The following is an 18,104-nucleotide window of genomic DNA, read 5'->3' on the forward strand; positions in this document are numbered from 1 at the left end:
GCTGGTGCGGGGAAGCTGTCAGACCATGTGGCGTGGCCGGCGCTGAATGTCTATCATTTAAATTGTGTCAGGCTCAGCTAGAGGGAGCCTGAGAGGGAGGGAGCAGATAGGAAGAGAGGAGGGACACACGCATCAATCGGGGGAACCGAGATCTGTAGCATCAGGACTTCCACCTGCACCCAAAGGAACCCACGGCCAGCATCTGTGTATCTGTAACCTGCCCACTAATCACCACTGAGCCTGATCACCGCAGGAGGAAGGCTGCGCCATTAATAGGTATGGATTGGTACTTCTTTATAGTGTGCGCAGGCCGGGGTATTAGCGATGAACACTGGGAGTAAGCAGATTCACCCCTCGTCTCATCTCTATGGAACCGTCTACCGACGGGCATCCAGTCTCCCTGAGCCACGGGCAATACCAATTACGGGTGCCTAGCGTCTGCCTGTACATCCGCGCCTTTATATTGTGAAAATGAACAAAAAAAAAATCCCATGTTTAATTTTATTCCTATCCTTATTTTACTCATCTAACAGTCTTTCAGACGACGTAGAGATGCCTTTTACCGTATATATAACTGGAATAGGGAAAGCGCATTGTGCATCATCATCATTCTATGGAGCCCTAGCGGCAGGGAAGAGCCGTCCCTTCAGCTGCAATGTCTGTGCATAAGATACACCCTCTCTGCCATAGGCAGTTTCTGATTATATCTGTGCGGAGCCATTTCTGTTTCAGGTGAACTTTTATCTCCGTAACAGAATTTGGTAGTCACGGGAGGTCAAGATTCAATTACAGCAGGAGGGAGCCCTGATAGCGTCTCGTTATCTCAATATTAGGTGCTTTTATGGCGTCGGAAATCCCGCCAGCTGCAAAGCTTTATCTAATCTCAGAACACCTTCTGCAATACGCCAATTCTTTCCTTTCAAAGGGAAGTTGGTGGTATTACGTCATGTGTGCCACGCCTCGTTTTGTGCAGTATGTCAGCTCTGACTCCTCCTCCCCATCACCTGGCAAGATAATCAGGTGACCCAATTTAATTATATGAAATGGGTTGTTCACCTTTAAATGAACTTTAAGTATGATGTAGAGAGCTATATTGTGAGACAATCTGCCCTTGATTTTTATTATTTGTTTGTTACAGTCGAACCCCCATTTTACTTCCCCTGATTTTAAGTTTTCCCTCCTTTTACATTGTTGTTTTGTGGTCCCACCTATATATTGAGCATAATACATTTCCCTGGTTTTACATTGTCCTGGATTTTACACCTTTATTCTCTGGTCCCCTGAAAAACATAAAATGGGGGTTCTGCTGTATTTAGCATTTTAAACAGCAGTTTTGCAGTTTCAGCAATCTGGTTGCTAGGGTCCAATTTAACCTAGCAAGCATGCATTGACTTGAATCTGAATAGAAAGACGAGGAATTCGTCCTGATGTGGCGCTTGTGTACAAAGGAATGCATTATCTAGCTGGCGGTAACATAAAACAAAGGAGCCCAGCCTGAGGCCTTCTGGCTGATGCTAAACTCCTACCAGGGACACTATATAAAGTTGTTAGTTTCATGGATGTGGGATGAGTTTCCTTGAAATAAATGCATCACTAGCATTTTTTTTAAATAATTGTAAGCTCTGAGGACAGTGGGCCTTCTTTTCATTCTGGGTTTATGGGAATTACTCTTAGTGTATTCAAAACTGCAAATATTCATGTTAAAATATTCACTACATCAGTGGCATATATTACTGATAGATATATTACTGGGCCCCACAGCACAGTTCCTAAAATGTTTAGAGGTTGTCCTGTTTTACCAACATTTATTGAAATAGTATATGAATTAGGGACTCATGGGGCCCCTATACCTCCTGGGGCCACCCTGCAGCCGCCGAGTCTGCTTCTTCTGTAGTTATGTCCCTGCATTACATCATGTGTACCATGATAAGAATTACTCACGTTAACACTTGTGCACTGATGGCATTACAGATATGGGATCTATAATCCAGAATGATTGGGAACTGGAGTTTTCTGGATTAGGGATTGTTCCATAATCAGGATCACCTTACCCTATGCCTGCTAAAAATCATAAAAAACCCAATGGGATATGTTTTGGTAATATTGGTTTATACAGCCTAGTAAGGATCAAGTACAGGTATAGGACCTGCTATCCAGAATGTTCGCGCCCTGGGGTTTTCTGGATAATAGATCTTTCTGTAATTTGGATCTTCATACCTTAAATCTACTGGAAAATGTAAACATTAAATAAACCCAATTGCCTGGTTCTGCCTCCAATAAGGATCTTAGTTGGGATCAAGTACAAGGTACTGTGTTATTATAACAGAGAAAAGGGAAATCAAAATCATTTGGATTATTTGGATAAAATTGAGTCTATGGATTAGACAACTTTTTTGTAATTCCATTACAAAATCTGGATATCCATTCTGGATAATGGGTTTCCGGATAATGGATCCCATCCCATAACTGTATTTCTTGACACACAAAGCTACCTTTAAATAGGCAAATCTCAATTCCTCTAAAGGTTGGGGACAGGACATATTCCAAAACAAATGTAGTTAAATTTAATGTTAAATTTGTTTGAGGGAAGATCTTGGGGAATTTGGACATTCCAAGTAAAGATGAATATTTGGGCCCATTTTTTTAACATACTGGCCCTGTTATACAGAGAATAGATGCACATATGGTTGAACAATTAAGGTTGCTATTCCAAGAGAGGGTTCCTTAGTCTGTCATCACCAGGTGCAGCTGTAATAACATTTTTGATAATCAATAATTATTATAGTGAGAAGAAATTACTCACAAAGAGATAGGGCAACTGGTTTACATAGGAACTCTTGTGTAACACTATTAGTGTTACATTTAAGTCTGTAAACCCAAATACAAAACATGTGATTTCTTTGTTAGTCTATTTATATAGCTATAGCTCTGTTTTATGTTTGTCTTTAGACCTACCTCTGAGTGTAATTCAGTATCTGTGACTGTCACTCAAGCTCCATTTGTTGTTTGCCTACTTTGGAAGAAATGTAAAAATCTGATTGTATCCCACTTATGGGTCAGTAGGTTACTGTACAGTTGCTGTGAGTTCATCTGCTAGATCTGCTAGAACTCATAATGGCAATGACTAAATAAAATTGTAATTAGAGTTTGAAAGGTCACTGTACATCTCTCCACGTTGTGCCCTTTGTGTATAACATTACACACGTTATTCCGTTTTTCAGTATTGATCTTGTGAAAACCTGTGTGTTACCTTATATGGCAGGTCATAGAACAGGTATAAATTCCCCATAGCAAAATGTAGAGCAGGATAGTTTATATGAAGGGGCAGAGTTCCTTTAGGGCAGAGACACACGCTGCTATTTCGGGAGATTAGTTGCCCATCGGCAAATCGCTTCTTCTTCAGACGACTAATCTTCGCGAACTGCCTTCCCGCCGGCTACAATGTAACCAGTAGGATGGCACTCTGAACATTTTGTTTTACGAATTCGCCCGATGTTGCCTCACAAGGAAACTTTGGCCGACTTTGGAAAGCCGAAGCTATCAGAGTGCCATCCAACCGTCGATTTACATTCTAGCTGAAGGGAAGGCAGTTTGGGGAGATTAGTCACCCGAAAAAGAAGCAAATTGTCGCTTGCCAACTAATCTACCGAAATAGCAGCGTGTCTCTGCCCTTAAAGGGTTTGTTCACCTTCCAAATACTTTTCCAGTTGAGTTTTTATATTGTTCTCTATAAATAACGGCCAAAATCTAAGTTTAAGGTTCCTGTCTCTGGTGTTTGAGTCTGGCAGCTCAGTAATTCAGGTGCAGATTATGCGCTGTTACAATTTTGCAACATTTAGTTAATACATTTCTCAGCAGCATCTCTGGAGTATTAGTAACTACTGTATCAATTCTAACAGCTGCCTTTAATGAAACTCAAGGATTCTGCTCAGCAGGGACAAAGGTAAGAAATGTATCAAATAAATGTATAAATTTAGAACAGTTTAGAGAGTCAACGACACCCCCCCTCCCAGAGCAGCTTTAGAAAGGTGAAAAATTAGACTTAAGCTGGCCATAGACGCAAAGATCTGATCGTACGAATCGAGGATTCGTACGATTTTCGGACCGTGTGTGGAGAGTCCCGACATTTTTCGTCCGGCGGAGATCGGTCGTTTGGTTGGACAGGTTCGAAAATTTCTGTCGGCTGCCGATAATATCTCTGCGTGTAATGCCGATTGTACGATTTTCAGTGGGAGACTGTCACTAGCTTTGGTTGGACATAGATATCGTACGATTGCTGTCAGGGGCAGAACATTGCTGATCTGTTCTTTAACTAATCTGACTGGTAAGACTTTGATCTGAATGGTTAGTGGCGGGTCGGGAGATGGGAAGATCTTTGCATCTATGGCCAGCTTTAGACTTCAGTATTAGAAAAAGGTCACACATAGAAAATAGAAAGTAATTGGAAAAAGTCTTTATTTCTGTTTGAAAACAACTGAACTGAAAAAAGAGTTGGAAGGTGAACAACCCCTTTAAACCAAAGGCATTTTGATTTGGGGGTCAGGAAGACAAATTTTTCAATTGTGAGTTGACTGAATTTCTGATGTACATTTATGTGTCAGGAAGGAATCTCACCCCCCCAACTAGCAGTTAGGCAGGTTACATTTAGACCAAAAGGTTGAACTAAGTCATTTTCTGGCTGAAATCTGCCCCCTGTATGTACTGACAGATGCATCAATCACATTCAAGCCAGTTCTGGTCCCATCAGCTGTCCTCCACTAGCAGAAAAATGCTGTGTGATAGGGACCTTCTAGTGATATATTTAGTAAGGCAATCCTAGCTGCAACCAGATGGAGCTGTAATCCAACACAGGGGTTAGGAATCCTTAGATTAATCAAAATAGTACAAGGAGCAAGACGAGCACACAAGGACACAATCTTATTTAAGGCTAGAGGAAGAAAAAGCACACGCATGTACAATAGCAGTCTCATTTGCTGATTCCAGGTATTGCATTTTTATAATCACCTATTACACAATAGCTCTTCTCTTGCAAGAACAATGCCATTTTTTTTGTCCTGCATGAGGCCTTATAACTGTTGCCCTACAGCTCTAAAAAATGCCATGAACTGGAGAAATGAACTTGAACATCTCAACTGCATCTGATTAAATATTGGTTAAAATATATCAGTATAAGGAATGTACATATCAAATATACAGGTATGGGACCCGTTATCCAGAATACACAGGAATAAGGATAGATTATATCTTAGTTTGTATCAAGTACAAGGTACTGTTTTATTATTACAGAGAAAAAGGAAATCATTTTTAAATGAGAGCCTGCCGTAATTCGAGCTTTCTGGATAACGGGTTTCCGGGTAACCAATCCTATACCTGTACTGTGCAGCGTTTTCATCCGACAGTCGGATAAATGTAGTTCTTACCTTCGATTTCTCCTTCGCTTCCTGTATCTTCAGAACATCCGACATGTCGCATGCATTTCGTCACATGGCGACGTGTCGGCTTGAGCCGCATCGTGGAGTTCCTCCCTTAGTGGTATCCCCGTCATTAAATTCATTAAAGTGTCTAGCTACATTAGGGTAAGGGCACACCTGGTGATTCGGGGAGATTAAGTCGCCTGGCGACTAATCGTCTCTTCTTTGGGGAGACTAATCTCCTTACCCTTAGAGTCCTCATGAGGCAACTTCGGGCGACTTCGAAATACGAAGCACTGCGTGTGCCATGCCGCAGGGGACTGTTCATTATAGCCAGCGCAAGACAGGGGAGATTAGTCGCCCCAAAGAAGAGGCGATTAGTTGCCAGGCGACTAAATCTCCCCGAATCGCCAGGTGTGCCCTTACCCTAAAGTGATATTCTAGGTGATATTCTGCCATTGCATGCCTGTTCAATACACTCTCATGTGCCCTTTACAAAGTAGCATTCCCTGTTCTCTGCACTTGTAATGAAGTGGGCACACATATCACCATGTCAGTGGTAGATATACCTGCCCTAAAGTACAATGGCACATTGGGTAAATTTGTGCCACCATTGTTGATAGTCAAAACCTGAGCTTGGCAAAAAATGCTTTTTTTAATCATCACCGTCACTGTGCTTTTTATACATCTTATATTGACAGTGGCATTACTACCACTGACTGCCACCGGGCCCCCTCCCCTCCAGAAGTGCTTTCTATGAAATCTTGGGTACCCAGTCCTGGCAATTCTGATGTTTGGTTGGCATCAAGGTTAATAGTTAAAAGATTTACACAGCTGTAGTTTTCCATTACACGTCTTGCTTGAAATTCTTAAGGTGTGCAAATTGGGCACTGAGAAGCTGAAGATGTTGACAAGACCTGCTAATATTGCAAGGCAGATTGAGTTTGTGTTTTGAGCCAGTAAACTATTCTTGACTGCAAAATGGATTGTATTCTCCCAGGGTACTACAGCCTCTTCTCCTTCCCAGAGGAATAAATCATTTTGTCCCTTGAGTAATATACTAGAAGCAAGCCTGGTTTTCTGGAGAGCAGCAATACATATACCCTGCTGTGGCAGGCTCCCTATCAGTGGCTGAAGTCTTCTTGCACTCATCTATTTTCTAATTTTCTATGTTGCAAATCAATGTTTTGGTACTTTTTTTTTATTTTATTTTTTTAATTCTGAGTTGCCTGATACACACGTTCATGTACTTTTACTGAACACTGAGCTCCAAGCAACCATTAGAGCAGGCAGATGTTGGCATTTCATCACTTTACAGAGAAGGCTTGAGGCAGGTACATTGCCACTGACCTCCTGCAGATATGGGCAGTCTGCACAACCCTACGTTACTCCATTCAAGTGTAACTTGTACCCTTTAACTATTATGTGTTAGACTTTCACTTTATTGTGTAGGTGGGTGGAGTGATGACCGCAGGATGAATTCAAAGTTTGTATAATTAATTATTTTCCCCAGACATTCATAAAGTAGTAACAAATGTTTACTAATAGCTGGGCATTTGGATTGTTGGCACCAGGGCATTTTATAAACTGATTGACTATACATACTACCCATATAGAAGCCAAACCTTCACCAAGTCCCTTGCAGTCTACCAAGGGATTAGACTACGTACTAAATCAAATAATCCTTAACCAATTAGGAGACAGCATTAACCTATTCAGTTTTCAAGACAATGGTTGCAAAATCAAATTATCAGGCAGAAGAAACAAAGGGGTCCTGTCTTCTAATGAAGGCAAAAAATTAAATTATTTGGTTGTTCTGTTGCCAAAATATTGAGGCTGAGACTGTCTTTATTACAGGTGACCCAAAACAAAATCACTATTCCCTCCTGCTTATGGTTCAGAGGGACCCAATGTAATATCAAATAGAAATGGCATAAATATGATAAATAATATGTGTAGGCGGGAGACCTGGCACTGCTTGCATTTAAGACTCAAAAAAACCCAGTCTAAAGATTTTCTGCAGCTGTACATGAAAAGATACATATTTTGCATATATTTACTGATATTGTTTACTCTGCGAGATACACATGAAACAGAAAGCTTGATTGTAGCCGTCTGGTGATTAGCAATGCGAGGCTATTAAACAGGTATAATAGAACCATGTGACATTATAGATGTTGCAGCATGTTTTATCTGTTGCATGAATAGTCTGGCTATAAGTATATAGCTTATCTATACTACCCTTTGATATATTGTACCCATTGTAAATATGAAAGAGAATAGGTTAGAAAAGACAGAAATATAGAACTTATAGTCAAAACTTGGTTATACCTAATAGACACATTACTTATTTTAGCTTCAGTTAAGATAGACTTTGTGATAACCTGTGTAGATTAACTAAAGATTATAAAGCATTAATGGCTGCATAGGTATTTTCACCATGACTGTTGAAGCATATCTTCATTCTGCTCTTCCACCTTCATCTACTGCTTTGGGCCTCAAAGCGGGTCAAGCCCCTGTAATGGCAGTCAGGGCCGGATTTACATAGTGGGCGCCCCTAGGCCCACTACCGGTCGTCACCCCTGTTCCCTCTAGGGGGACAGGAGCAATGGGGATTGGCACACGGGAAATGTATTAAATTATTGTATCTCCAGCACATCCCCCGTGTTTTTGAACAAATGTGGGTGTGGTTGGGCAGCATGCCGCCCCCCTAAAATCCTGCCACCCTAGGCCCGGGCCTAGGTGGCCTTTCCACAAATCCGGGCCTGATGGCAGTTATTTTACATCTGTTTCTTCCTGGTTAATATGTGCTTTAAACATCTCCTACACTGCATTGCTTAAATTGTCCAACAATTGCATACATTGATAAATTATTTCTCTCTTTAGAATTTAAACATGGAGGACATAGTTATTGCTGGGATGTCAGGACGCTTACCAGAGTCCAACAATCTACAGGAATTCTGGGATAATTTAATCCAAGGAGTGGACATGGTCACAGAAGATGACAGAAGGTGGAAACCAGGTGAGAGGCCCAACTGAGCATTTAAATTTGGATCTCCTTTCCAGTTTAGACATACCTTTTGATATTTTAACGAAAGGCAATGGTGGAAGGCACAGTGACATTAGCATAAAGGGAAATACTTCTGCCCAGGGTATCGGTTACGATAATTATCAGCTCTATTTTATCCAAAGGGTTCTATATACAATTTATAGGCATGAAGTCAAACAAGTGCCTTCTCAGTATTTGCTTAGAAGTCTAATTGGGGAATGTAATATGTTTTGCAAAGACCATTGCGAATGTTAGCAACCAGGTTTGTGTCCTTTTTGATCAACTGCAGACCTCAATGATTTCCTCGCAAAGATTGAGACCAAATGGCTTTTGCGAACATTCGCAGTGTATGTAATAAAGTTTTGCAATTTCAAATTGTATTTTTGCGCTAACTATGGATGCACCGAATCCAGGACTCAGCCTTTTGTCTGTCTAGACTGACTGCAATATAAGGGTATTGTAGTTTGGTCCATCTAAACTCTCTGCTAAAGCTTCCTTAGATCAGTAGTTCCCAAACTGTGGGGGTGCCCACCCAATGGTCCTAAAACAGTGGACGCTGGACCAGTCTAAATAGAGATCAGGATGAAATATCATGGTTATAATCTGTTTAAAGAGACACAAATTTAAAACAGAGAGAAGCTGAGTAGTTTGATACAAAGGATATTATCCTTTTACATAGAGGAATCATATGGTAACTGTTGATTTAAATTGTAATCTAACGTCTTCTTCTTTCACTAGGACTGTATGGCTTGCCTAGAAGAAACGGGAAATTAAAGGAACTTGATAAATTTGATGCTGCCTTCTTTGGTGTTCATCCCAAGCAAGCTCACACTATGGATCCCCAGTTACGATTGCTCCTAGAGATTTGTTACGAAGCCATTGTAGATGCGGGTGAGGTGGAAAGTTCTTGTGTTTTCAAGTGAAATATTTTCATTTCTGAATACACATTCATGTGCAAATTTGCTCACTGTTTTGCATACATCTAATCACTGTTCATAAAGGTACTTGTGTCAATACATGATCCTATATCAAAATGCCTGTTTATTGCACTTTGTTGCATTAAATGCAAGGTGCAAAGTACAGGGCACACAGATTCAATAGAGCCAAGGAACTAACTTAGGTGGTTATAAGTTCCAGGTCTTCCAAGGAGATCAACGCTCCCACATTTCCTGGGAGTTACCTGACATATAAGCGCCCCCAGCACTCCTGTTACAATAGTACTTCCCCTAGTTTTTTTTTTTTTTTACAAGTTAGTATTGGTATTGTGCATGTGCAGTGAACATCTTTAGCATGATAATGAGCCTTTTTTTTTTTTTTTTAGCAATTAGCTGTTGCTAAAGGACACACCCCCACATTGATTAGGCCATGCCCTTTCCCCAGCTGATGTTCCCTTCAAGTCTCTATGCGCTAGCTTGACACCTGCTTTGTTAGTAGATGTCCCTACTAGAACTAGATGGAGTGGAGTATATCTCTAGCCCTAGTGTGGGTGAGAATTTAGAGAACAATCATTAACTGTAAAATGATTATGTTGCACAGTCAGGAGTGACTGAGACCCTAAATTTTGGACATCATCAGGATAACTTTTATTAGGTACAACTGTGCAAATATAAATCACACAAGCAAAATTTTAATAAGATAAGGGTATTGCTGAGAAGAATAAAATAAATAAATCCTAAATAACTTTAAATATAACTTTGAAAATATATAAATAGTAAAAATTATACAGGAGGGTGTGAGACCATTGCTATCAGAGGCAGGTAAATTGGTTTATGGAATGTTATTCACGCTATTGTACTAATCGACCTTAGTACTATTGTTGCCAAACAACTTCACTTTCAAGATCCTTTGATGTTTGGTATGGTGCTAAGAGACTGGCAAAAATATGGAGCCATTATTCAAAAAGTGGTCCCATACTCCCATACACCTGATAACTATATAACATGTTTGTCATCAGTATAAATATGGTATGAGAAGCCAATGCATATGATGAAAGAAACTGTAGAGAAGACAAAGGAAAAAAGAGAAGGGGAAAAAAAAGAGTAGTAGGTTATGAACACCTTTTACAAAAAAAGAATACAATAAAGAGAAAGAATTGCCACGGATGCCAGGCAGTTAGAGATTATTTAAAAGGAGAGAGTGGTCAACTTTATTAAGCGATGAAGAAGGAGTCATTGATGACCTTGATTGAAGCTGTTTTTAATAGATTTCCTTGTTGTAATCTTTGGTTTTATACAGAAAAGTCAGAGCAGTTACATTGTTGCTATATTTATCATTAATATTGATATCTGGATTATACTATCTTCCATGATTGCTAAATTCAGTCATGCCAATAACTAACATTGAGGTAAAACTATGATGTTATGTGTATTGTGAATGTAGGCATCAATCCAAATGAGCTTCGTGGCACAAACACAGGAGTGTGGGTGGGTGTAAGTGGATCAGAAGCAGGAGAAGCCTTTAGCCGAGACCCAGAAGAATTGCTGGGGTACAGTATGACTGGATGCCAACGAGCTATGTTTGCCAATCGCATCTCTTACTTCTTCAACTTTAAAGGTATGGTTATCCAACAAATGGCTTGTTTGTTGTAAAAATTCAGGGGTAAATAGGAGAGTATGAATATACCATGAATGCAATCTCATTTCAGGACCCAGTTTATCTATAGATACAGCCTGCTCCTCCAGTTTGTTGGCTTTAGAAAATGCATACAAGGCTATTCAGCATGGACAATGCAATGCAGCTATTGTAGCAGGAGTCAATGTGCTGTTGAAACCCAACACTTCAGTGCAGTTCATGAAACTTGGTATGCTGAGTCCTGATGGGGCCTGCAAGTCCTTTGATGCTTCAGGTGAGTCAACGAGAGCTCTGATGGCAGAAGATGATGTGACAAAACCATTGTTCCTGTGTATTTCTGGGATTATTTTTGGGAAGTAGGGATGAAATGTCAAAGATCTGCAGCTACATTATATCTGCCATAATTTTCACTCTTGTTTAATTTCCATACTTACATAGTGTGTTGTTGAACCCAATAACACATTTACCTATTTTTTTCTCCTATCTCTAGGAAATGGGTACTGTCGCTCTGAAGCTGCAGTTGCTGTTCTTGTCACCAAAAAATCTTTGGCTAAACGACTGTATTCCACCATATTGAACGCAGGAAGCAATACCGATGGCTTCAAAGAACAAGGTGGGTTATTTCAAGTCCAGCATTCCATCTCCTTAATTGTGTGTGTTTTTTTTATTATACATAGAGAGTAAGCTGGCGACTTGGCAGTGGCATAATTCTCTTGCAAAGAATTTAGGTGCATACTGTACAAGCATTAATATTTTCTGTTTTGTTGAATTTTGCCCAACAGGAGTCACTTTCCCGTCTGGTGCTGTGCAGCAAGAGCTACTGATCTCCTTATACAAAGAGGCTGGGATCCAGCCAAGTCAAGTTGAATATTTGGAAGCCCACGGCACAGGCACCAAGGTAAATTAACTATTTTTTAGCACACCAATATTCATACTTCGTCAACATTTTATCTATATTAAATTTGTATTTGACTTTAGACTCCAAACAGGTAAAATAACATTCATGATTTTTTTCAGGTTGGAGATCCACAGGAAGTAAATGGAATTGTTGGTGTGCTTTGTGATTCAACCCGCGAACCATTGTTATTAGGCTCTACTAAGTCAAACATGGGCCACCCAGAGCCAGCTTCTGGTCTTGCTGCCCTTGCTAAGGTAACAGCTCTTGGTGTCAATAATACAAACATAATGTTATGTAAATTTTGTGTCTGTTGACTGTAAGCCTATAATAAACAACTGGTAGTTTATCCTGAAGAAGGTCATTTGGGTAGTTAGGACCCAGCCACCAAATAAAGATTCTGGAACCTATGGGTCTTTCCTTAAACCCTGAGGCCTATGGCTTTGTTTTTTGTATTGACACCAGTCACCATATCTAACATGAGTGGGATTATAATATGATCTTTAAGAATGTGCTTTGTCATTGAGAGCATTAGCAGCAAATTATGTCCCTAAGGTATCTAGTGTATCAACATACACTATCTCTCTCAATTATATTTTAAAAGGCTTCAACCTATTTCTGATTATTAAATCTTTTTCTGGCTTTTTAAAAAATATTTATCTAGGTAATCCTTTCATTGGAACATGGAGTCTGGGCTCCAAATCTTCACTACAAAACGCCAAACCCTGACATTCCTGCTCTTCAAGAAGGCCTTGTTCAAGTTGTCACGGAGCCAACCCCAGTAAAAGGTGGAATTGTTGGCATCAACTCATTTGGTTTTGGAGGCTCCAACGTGCATATCATCCTAAAACCCAATGAGAAGAAACCTTCTGGTGTGGCCTCTGTAGAAGTTCCCCGACTAGTACTTGCTTGTGGTAGGACTGAAAAAGCAGTAGAAACCATAATCCAGCAGAGTAGGGAGCCCACAGCTGACAACACATTTGTAAACTTGCTAAATGATATATCTGGGATTCCACCATCCTCAATGCCCCATCGTGGTTATACTCTGGTGAAGACAGACAGTGATATTAAGGAGATTCAACAGGCTCAGGTCTCAGGAAGACCTCTTTGGTACATTTGCTCAGGTAAATAATAACATTTTTCTATACAGTACTAACATTTTAGCAAAAAAGAGAAACACAACAAAACAAAGGTACTTGCATACTTTTCTGTACATGTGCCTTGCACTTAAATGCCATTTATTATGGGCTGAGCTGCATAAGGTAAAAAGCGACACAAAATGGAAATGGGATTTCTTCTTTGAAATCTAACTTCCATACTCTGTTCTGCTAGTGAGCCCCTGAAGCAATTGGACTGAAAGTATGTGAATTTTAATTAAACAGTGATTACAGAACCTTTCCACTGTTCATGCTTTTGTTGTCCTATCTGCTAACCAAGGAACTGACTTAATCAGTTTTAATGCTAATACTATTTTTTCAACACTGGCTGCACAATTTGCATCCACATCCATGCCAGCAAAATGCAACTTATATATGATTTGCTAGTTCTATTGGATTTTGACTGCCAAGAAACAGAACTTTATACTACCGTACATGATTTTATCATGTACCGTTCAGAAGAGGAAAGCTATGTCACAGTATGTAATAGGGTATATTAAATGAATGCTTCTAATCATGTCTTGTAGGGATGGGAACACAGTGGAAGGGAATGGGACATAGTCTTATGAAACTGGATATATTTCACCAATCTATTTTGCGCTCTGATGAAGCCCTAAAGGGAACTGGGCTGAAAGTGTCTGAACTTTTGTTAAACGCTGATGACAAAACCTTTGAGGACACTCTACATGCCTTTGTTGGCCTCGCTGCTATCCAGGTAGGAGACCAACCATGTTTTTTTGGCCATACCTAATGACATCAAATTTTCTGTCACATGTGACCTTGTCCTTAAAGGGGTTGTTCACTTTCCAACTCTTTTTTTCAGTTCAGTTGTTTTCACATAGCTCATTAGAAATGAAGACATTTTTCAATTACGTCCTATATTCTATTTGTGATCTTTTTTAATGTTGAATGTCAAACACTGATTTTTAAATGTCTTGTTTATTTTTGAAGCAGCTGTACTAAATAGATTTTTTTTTATCTTTTGACCCTGCTGAACCTAATCCCTGAGTTTCATTAAAGACAGCTGATATAATTGATACAGTAGTTGCTAATATCCCACAGATGCTGCAGAGAAACTATTGTAATTGTAGCAGTTCAGTATCTGACAGGAGTGTTAAACTTTAGACTTCAGTTTTGTAAAGACAGTGACAAATAAAACACGTAAAGCAACTGATTTTTTTTTATTTCTGGGGAACTATGTGAAAACAATTGAACTGAAAAAAATGTTTGGAAGGGGACAGCCTCTTTAATGCTAAGATTTCTGGAGAGCAGAACTCTGAACCATTGACACGGCTCTGTTGGGCTAACCCAGATCCATATGTGCACAGACTTTGGCTAAGGACCAGGACTTACAAGGATCCCAAAAACATGGCACAACACGACTAATGACAAATAATATTCTACACCTGGCAGAAGCGGTGGGACTCCTCCTTTGAATCCATTACCATAAAAAAACAACGATTTAGATATGTGTTCCAAATCAAAGAGTTCTCATTAGTACTCCTAAAATGGGCACTCCCCCATTTCTCATATAAAATGGTGATCTTCGCTATATACCTTTCAAATATGACATGACATTGTTCCTGTTTCTTTACAGATTGCTCAGATCGACATGCTAAAGGCAATGAAGCTTGAACCAGATGGGATTGTTGGTCATTCAGTTGGAGAACTGGCCTGTGGTTATGCAGATAATTCTCTCAGCCACAGTGAAGCAATTCTTGCTGCTTATTGGAGGGGGCGTTGCATCAAAGAAGCCCATCTGCCTCCTGGTGGAATGGCAGCTGTTGGTATGTTAAAGAAAATCAACAGTTATTTTTTATCTTAATTAGCTACAGTAAAGTTTAATTTCCACATTCCAGATATGAATTTTGAGTTACTAAGGGTCATTTTTAAAAAACTGTTAGCTAAATTCTAGGACTGATTCAGCAGCACAATAGTTGTGGCCTGAATGTTAAAACAATAGATTGTGTAGATGTTGTAAAATGTTTTAAGATAGATGCAACGATCCACAACTTGTGGGCTCAGAACCCTAAATTATATATGCAAATGAGCAAAATCCCCCCCCAAAACATTTGCTCTTCCTCAGATAGGTTAACTGGCAATTTATAGTACTTAAGTACCTGACACTAAACCACTTGAGTCTAAGCAGGCCCATAAGGACATCCTAAAATTGAGATTACGGCCCAGTTACACTCAAGCACCAAGTAATCAATCCTAATCCCCAACCATCATCCTGTACCCTGAGCTCTATTCCCTATGTGAATGAATGTGTATTGTGTAGGTGGCTGAATAAATAGATTTAATAACATGCATTTTAATCTGTGTGTGGCTCTAGTTGCAGTGTAAACTGAGATACTATTCAGATACAGGCATAGGACCCATCATCCAGAAACCATAGAGTCCATTTTAAACAAATAGTTACATTTTTTAAAAATTGCACTTTTTCTCTGTTATTATAAAACAGTACCATGTACTTGATCCTTCTCGATCACAACCGATAATAAAAGGAAATAATAAATCCTTATTGGAGGCAAAACAATCCAGTTCGCTTTATTTAATGGTAAAATCATTTTTTTACTAGACTTAAAGAATGGTGATCCAAATTATTGAAAGACCCCTTATCTGGAAAACCTCCAGGTCCCAAGCATTCTGGATAATAGATCCTATACCTGTTCTATTTCACCTGGATCTCAAGCACTGGGCTTAAAGATGTTGCCCACCTTTGAATTAACTTTTAGTTAATTTATTATTTGTAGTTTTTGAGTTATTTAGATTTTTATTCAGCAGCTCTTCAGTTTGCGATTTCAGCAATCTGGTTGCTAGGGTTGAAACTATGCAGTGATTTGAATATGAGACTAATATCAATAGGACATACCCTAAGTAGAAAGATGAGTAATAAAAAGTAGCAATAACAATAAATGTGTAACCTTACAGTGCATTTGTTTAAAGATGGGGTCAGTGTCCCCATTTGAAAGCTGCAAAGAGTCATAAGAAAGCGCCAAACAATTTAAAAATCTATAACAAAAATTAAATAATGAAGACCAATTGAAAAATTGCTTAGAATTGGCCAGTCTATAACATACTAAAAGTTAACTTAAAGACTAACCACCCCTTTAAAGGAAAAAGAAAGCTACTGATGCAGTTTATTGGCAAAAGATTAGTCACAATATTGCAAGCTAGAACACTATATTTATAGCAGCTGCCATGTTAGCTTGTTGTGACATCACATCCTGCCTGAGTATCTCTCCCTGCTCCCTCAATAGCTCTGGGCTTAGATTACAGTAGGTAGGGGAAGAGGGAGGGGAAAACTGAGCATGCTCAAGCCCTAGCCCTGGAGGTTTATGTTGAAAACAGAAGTCTGATACAAAAGCCATGTCTATGAAATAGAAGGAAAGACATGCAGTGTTTCTTTTGACAGAGGATTCAGATCAGCATTACTTTGAGCGTTTACTGGTGTATTTATTGATTCCTTTCTGATAAAACTTACTTAGTTTTAACCTTTCCTTCTCCTCTAGATTTGTTCTTTGTGTTGCATTATTTGCACAATGGAATTTTTTGTGATTTAAAAAGTTTTTTTGACTGTCTGCATAGTATTGTGAATGACAATTCCAAACAAGCCACTCTGTTTCATTTGTTTGGGTTTTTTTTTCTGTGCAGGACTAACATGGGCAGAATGCAAAATTCAATGTCCAGAGGGAGTGGTGCCGGCTTGCCACAATTCTGAGGATACTGTTACTATATCAGGCCCTAAGGTATGATTTGCATATAAAATGCTGGAGGCCATTCTGTCTGCTTAAGCTGGCCATTTGTTTCAGAAAATCAGAGATTTGTTTTTATATATTTACATAGATTGTCTTTTATTTTAGGATTCTGTACGTGAATTTGTAGCAGATCTCAAAAGCAAAGGTGTTTTTGCTAAGGAAGTGCAGAGCGCTGGGGTAGCCTTCCATTCCTATTATATGGAGGCTATTGCCCCATCCCTTCTTAGTGCCCTGAAAAAAGTGAGTAGCGTTTCTGTGTTCCTATAAAACATTGTTTTTTTTCTCAGTCCTTTCTTCACACTGATTTTAATAAATCACAGTGACACACAGAGAGCTTTTTTGACTAGATATTAATGAATGTGTAAAAGAAAAAGAAAATAACATTGAAATACAACTAATGTCGCCACTTTAAGGGTATGGTTTACTTACACATTTGTAAAGCTGTGTAATTCTTTTATGTGATGTAGAGTACAGGTATAAGATCCATTATCCAGAAAGTTCGGAATTACAGGAAGGCCATTTTCAATAGACTCCATTGTATCTAAATAATCCAAATTTTATATATATTTTTTTTTTAATAATTATTTCTCTGTAATAATAAAGCAGTACCTTGTAATTGATCCAAACTAAGATATAAGTAATCCTTACTGGAAGCAAAACACCAACCTATTGGGTTTATTTAATGTTTACATGATTTTAAAGTAGACTTAAATGAAGATCCAAATTACGGGAAGATCCATTATCCGGTAAACCCCAGGTCCCAGCATTCTGGATAACAGGTCCCATACCTGTATAAAATGCTGGCTTGAAAAAAAAGGTGCTCACTCAAAAAAAAAAAAAACCTCCTAAAACCAAAAGTTTACTGTGTAAATGTTTACATTGTTATTCATCAAGTATGTTTTTAATTGTGTTATGTGGTTATTTAGATAATAACACCAAAGCCACGATCTTCCCGTTGGATCAGTACATCAATCCCAGAATCTCAGTGGAACAGTGATCTTGCCAAGTTCTCCTCAGCTGACTACCATGTTAACAACTTGGTGAGCCCAGTCCTCTTCCAAGAAGGTCTGCAAATTATTCCAGAAAATGCAGTAGTGGTGGAAATCGCTCCCCATGCCCTACTCCAGGTTTGTATTTTCTTATTGGCACCTTTAATTGTAACACGTGCCTTTTAGTCAGTATTTCCTGCAGTATAACTAGGACCTGTGTAAGGTACAGAGTAATAGAGATGAGTCTTTAGAGCATACAATACAAATTGGT

At 39.1% G+C, this 18,104-nt stretch overlaps 1 protein-coding gene across 1 annotated transcript in view; it reads left to right on the top strand.

The window, feature by feature from the left end:
- The first annotated feature begins 2 nt into the window (after window positions 1-2).
- fasn.L (fatty acid synthase L homeolog) overlaps window positions 3-18,104 on the top strand; it is a 36,353-nt gene continuing 18,251 nt past the window's right edge. Inside the window, exons 1-14 of the mRNA XM_018235113.2 lie at window positions 3-276; window positions 8,298-8,433; window positions 9,199-9,351; window positions 10,840-11,013; window positions 11,105-11,305; window positions 11,522-11,644; window positions 11,814-11,929; window positions 12,049-12,183; window positions 12,591-13,050; window positions 13,611-13,798; window positions 14,681-14,870; window positions 16,741-16,835; window positions 16,950-17,084; window positions 17,771-17,971. Coding sequence (XP_018090602.1) covers window positions 8,307-8,433; window positions 9,199-9,351; window positions 10,840-11,013; window positions 11,105-11,305; window positions 11,522-11,644; window positions 11,814-11,929; window positions 12,049-12,183; window positions 12,591-13,050; window positions 13,611-13,798; window positions 14,681-14,870; window positions 16,741-16,835; window positions 16,950-17,084; window positions 17,771-17,971 — 2,298 coding nt within the window. The 5' untranslated portion in view covers window positions 3-276; window positions 8,298-8,306. The remainder of the gene's footprint in view (window positions 277-8,297; window positions 8,434-9,198; window positions 9,352-10,839; window positions 11,014-11,104; window positions 11,306-11,521; window positions 11,645-11,813; window positions 11,930-12,048; window positions 12,184-12,590; window positions 13,051-13,610; window positions 13,799-14,680; window positions 14,871-16,740; window positions 16,836-16,949; window positions 17,085-17,770; window positions 17,972-18,104) is intronic.

Source organism: Xenopus laevis, chromosome 9_10L (genome assembly GCF_017654675.1).
Source record: "Xenopus laevis strain J_2021 chromosome 9_10L, Xenopus_laevis_v10.1, whole genome shotgun sequence".
NCBI classification, from domain to species: domain Eukaryota; kingdom Metazoa; phylum Chordata; class Amphibia; order Anura; family Pipidae; genus Xenopus; species Xenopus laevis.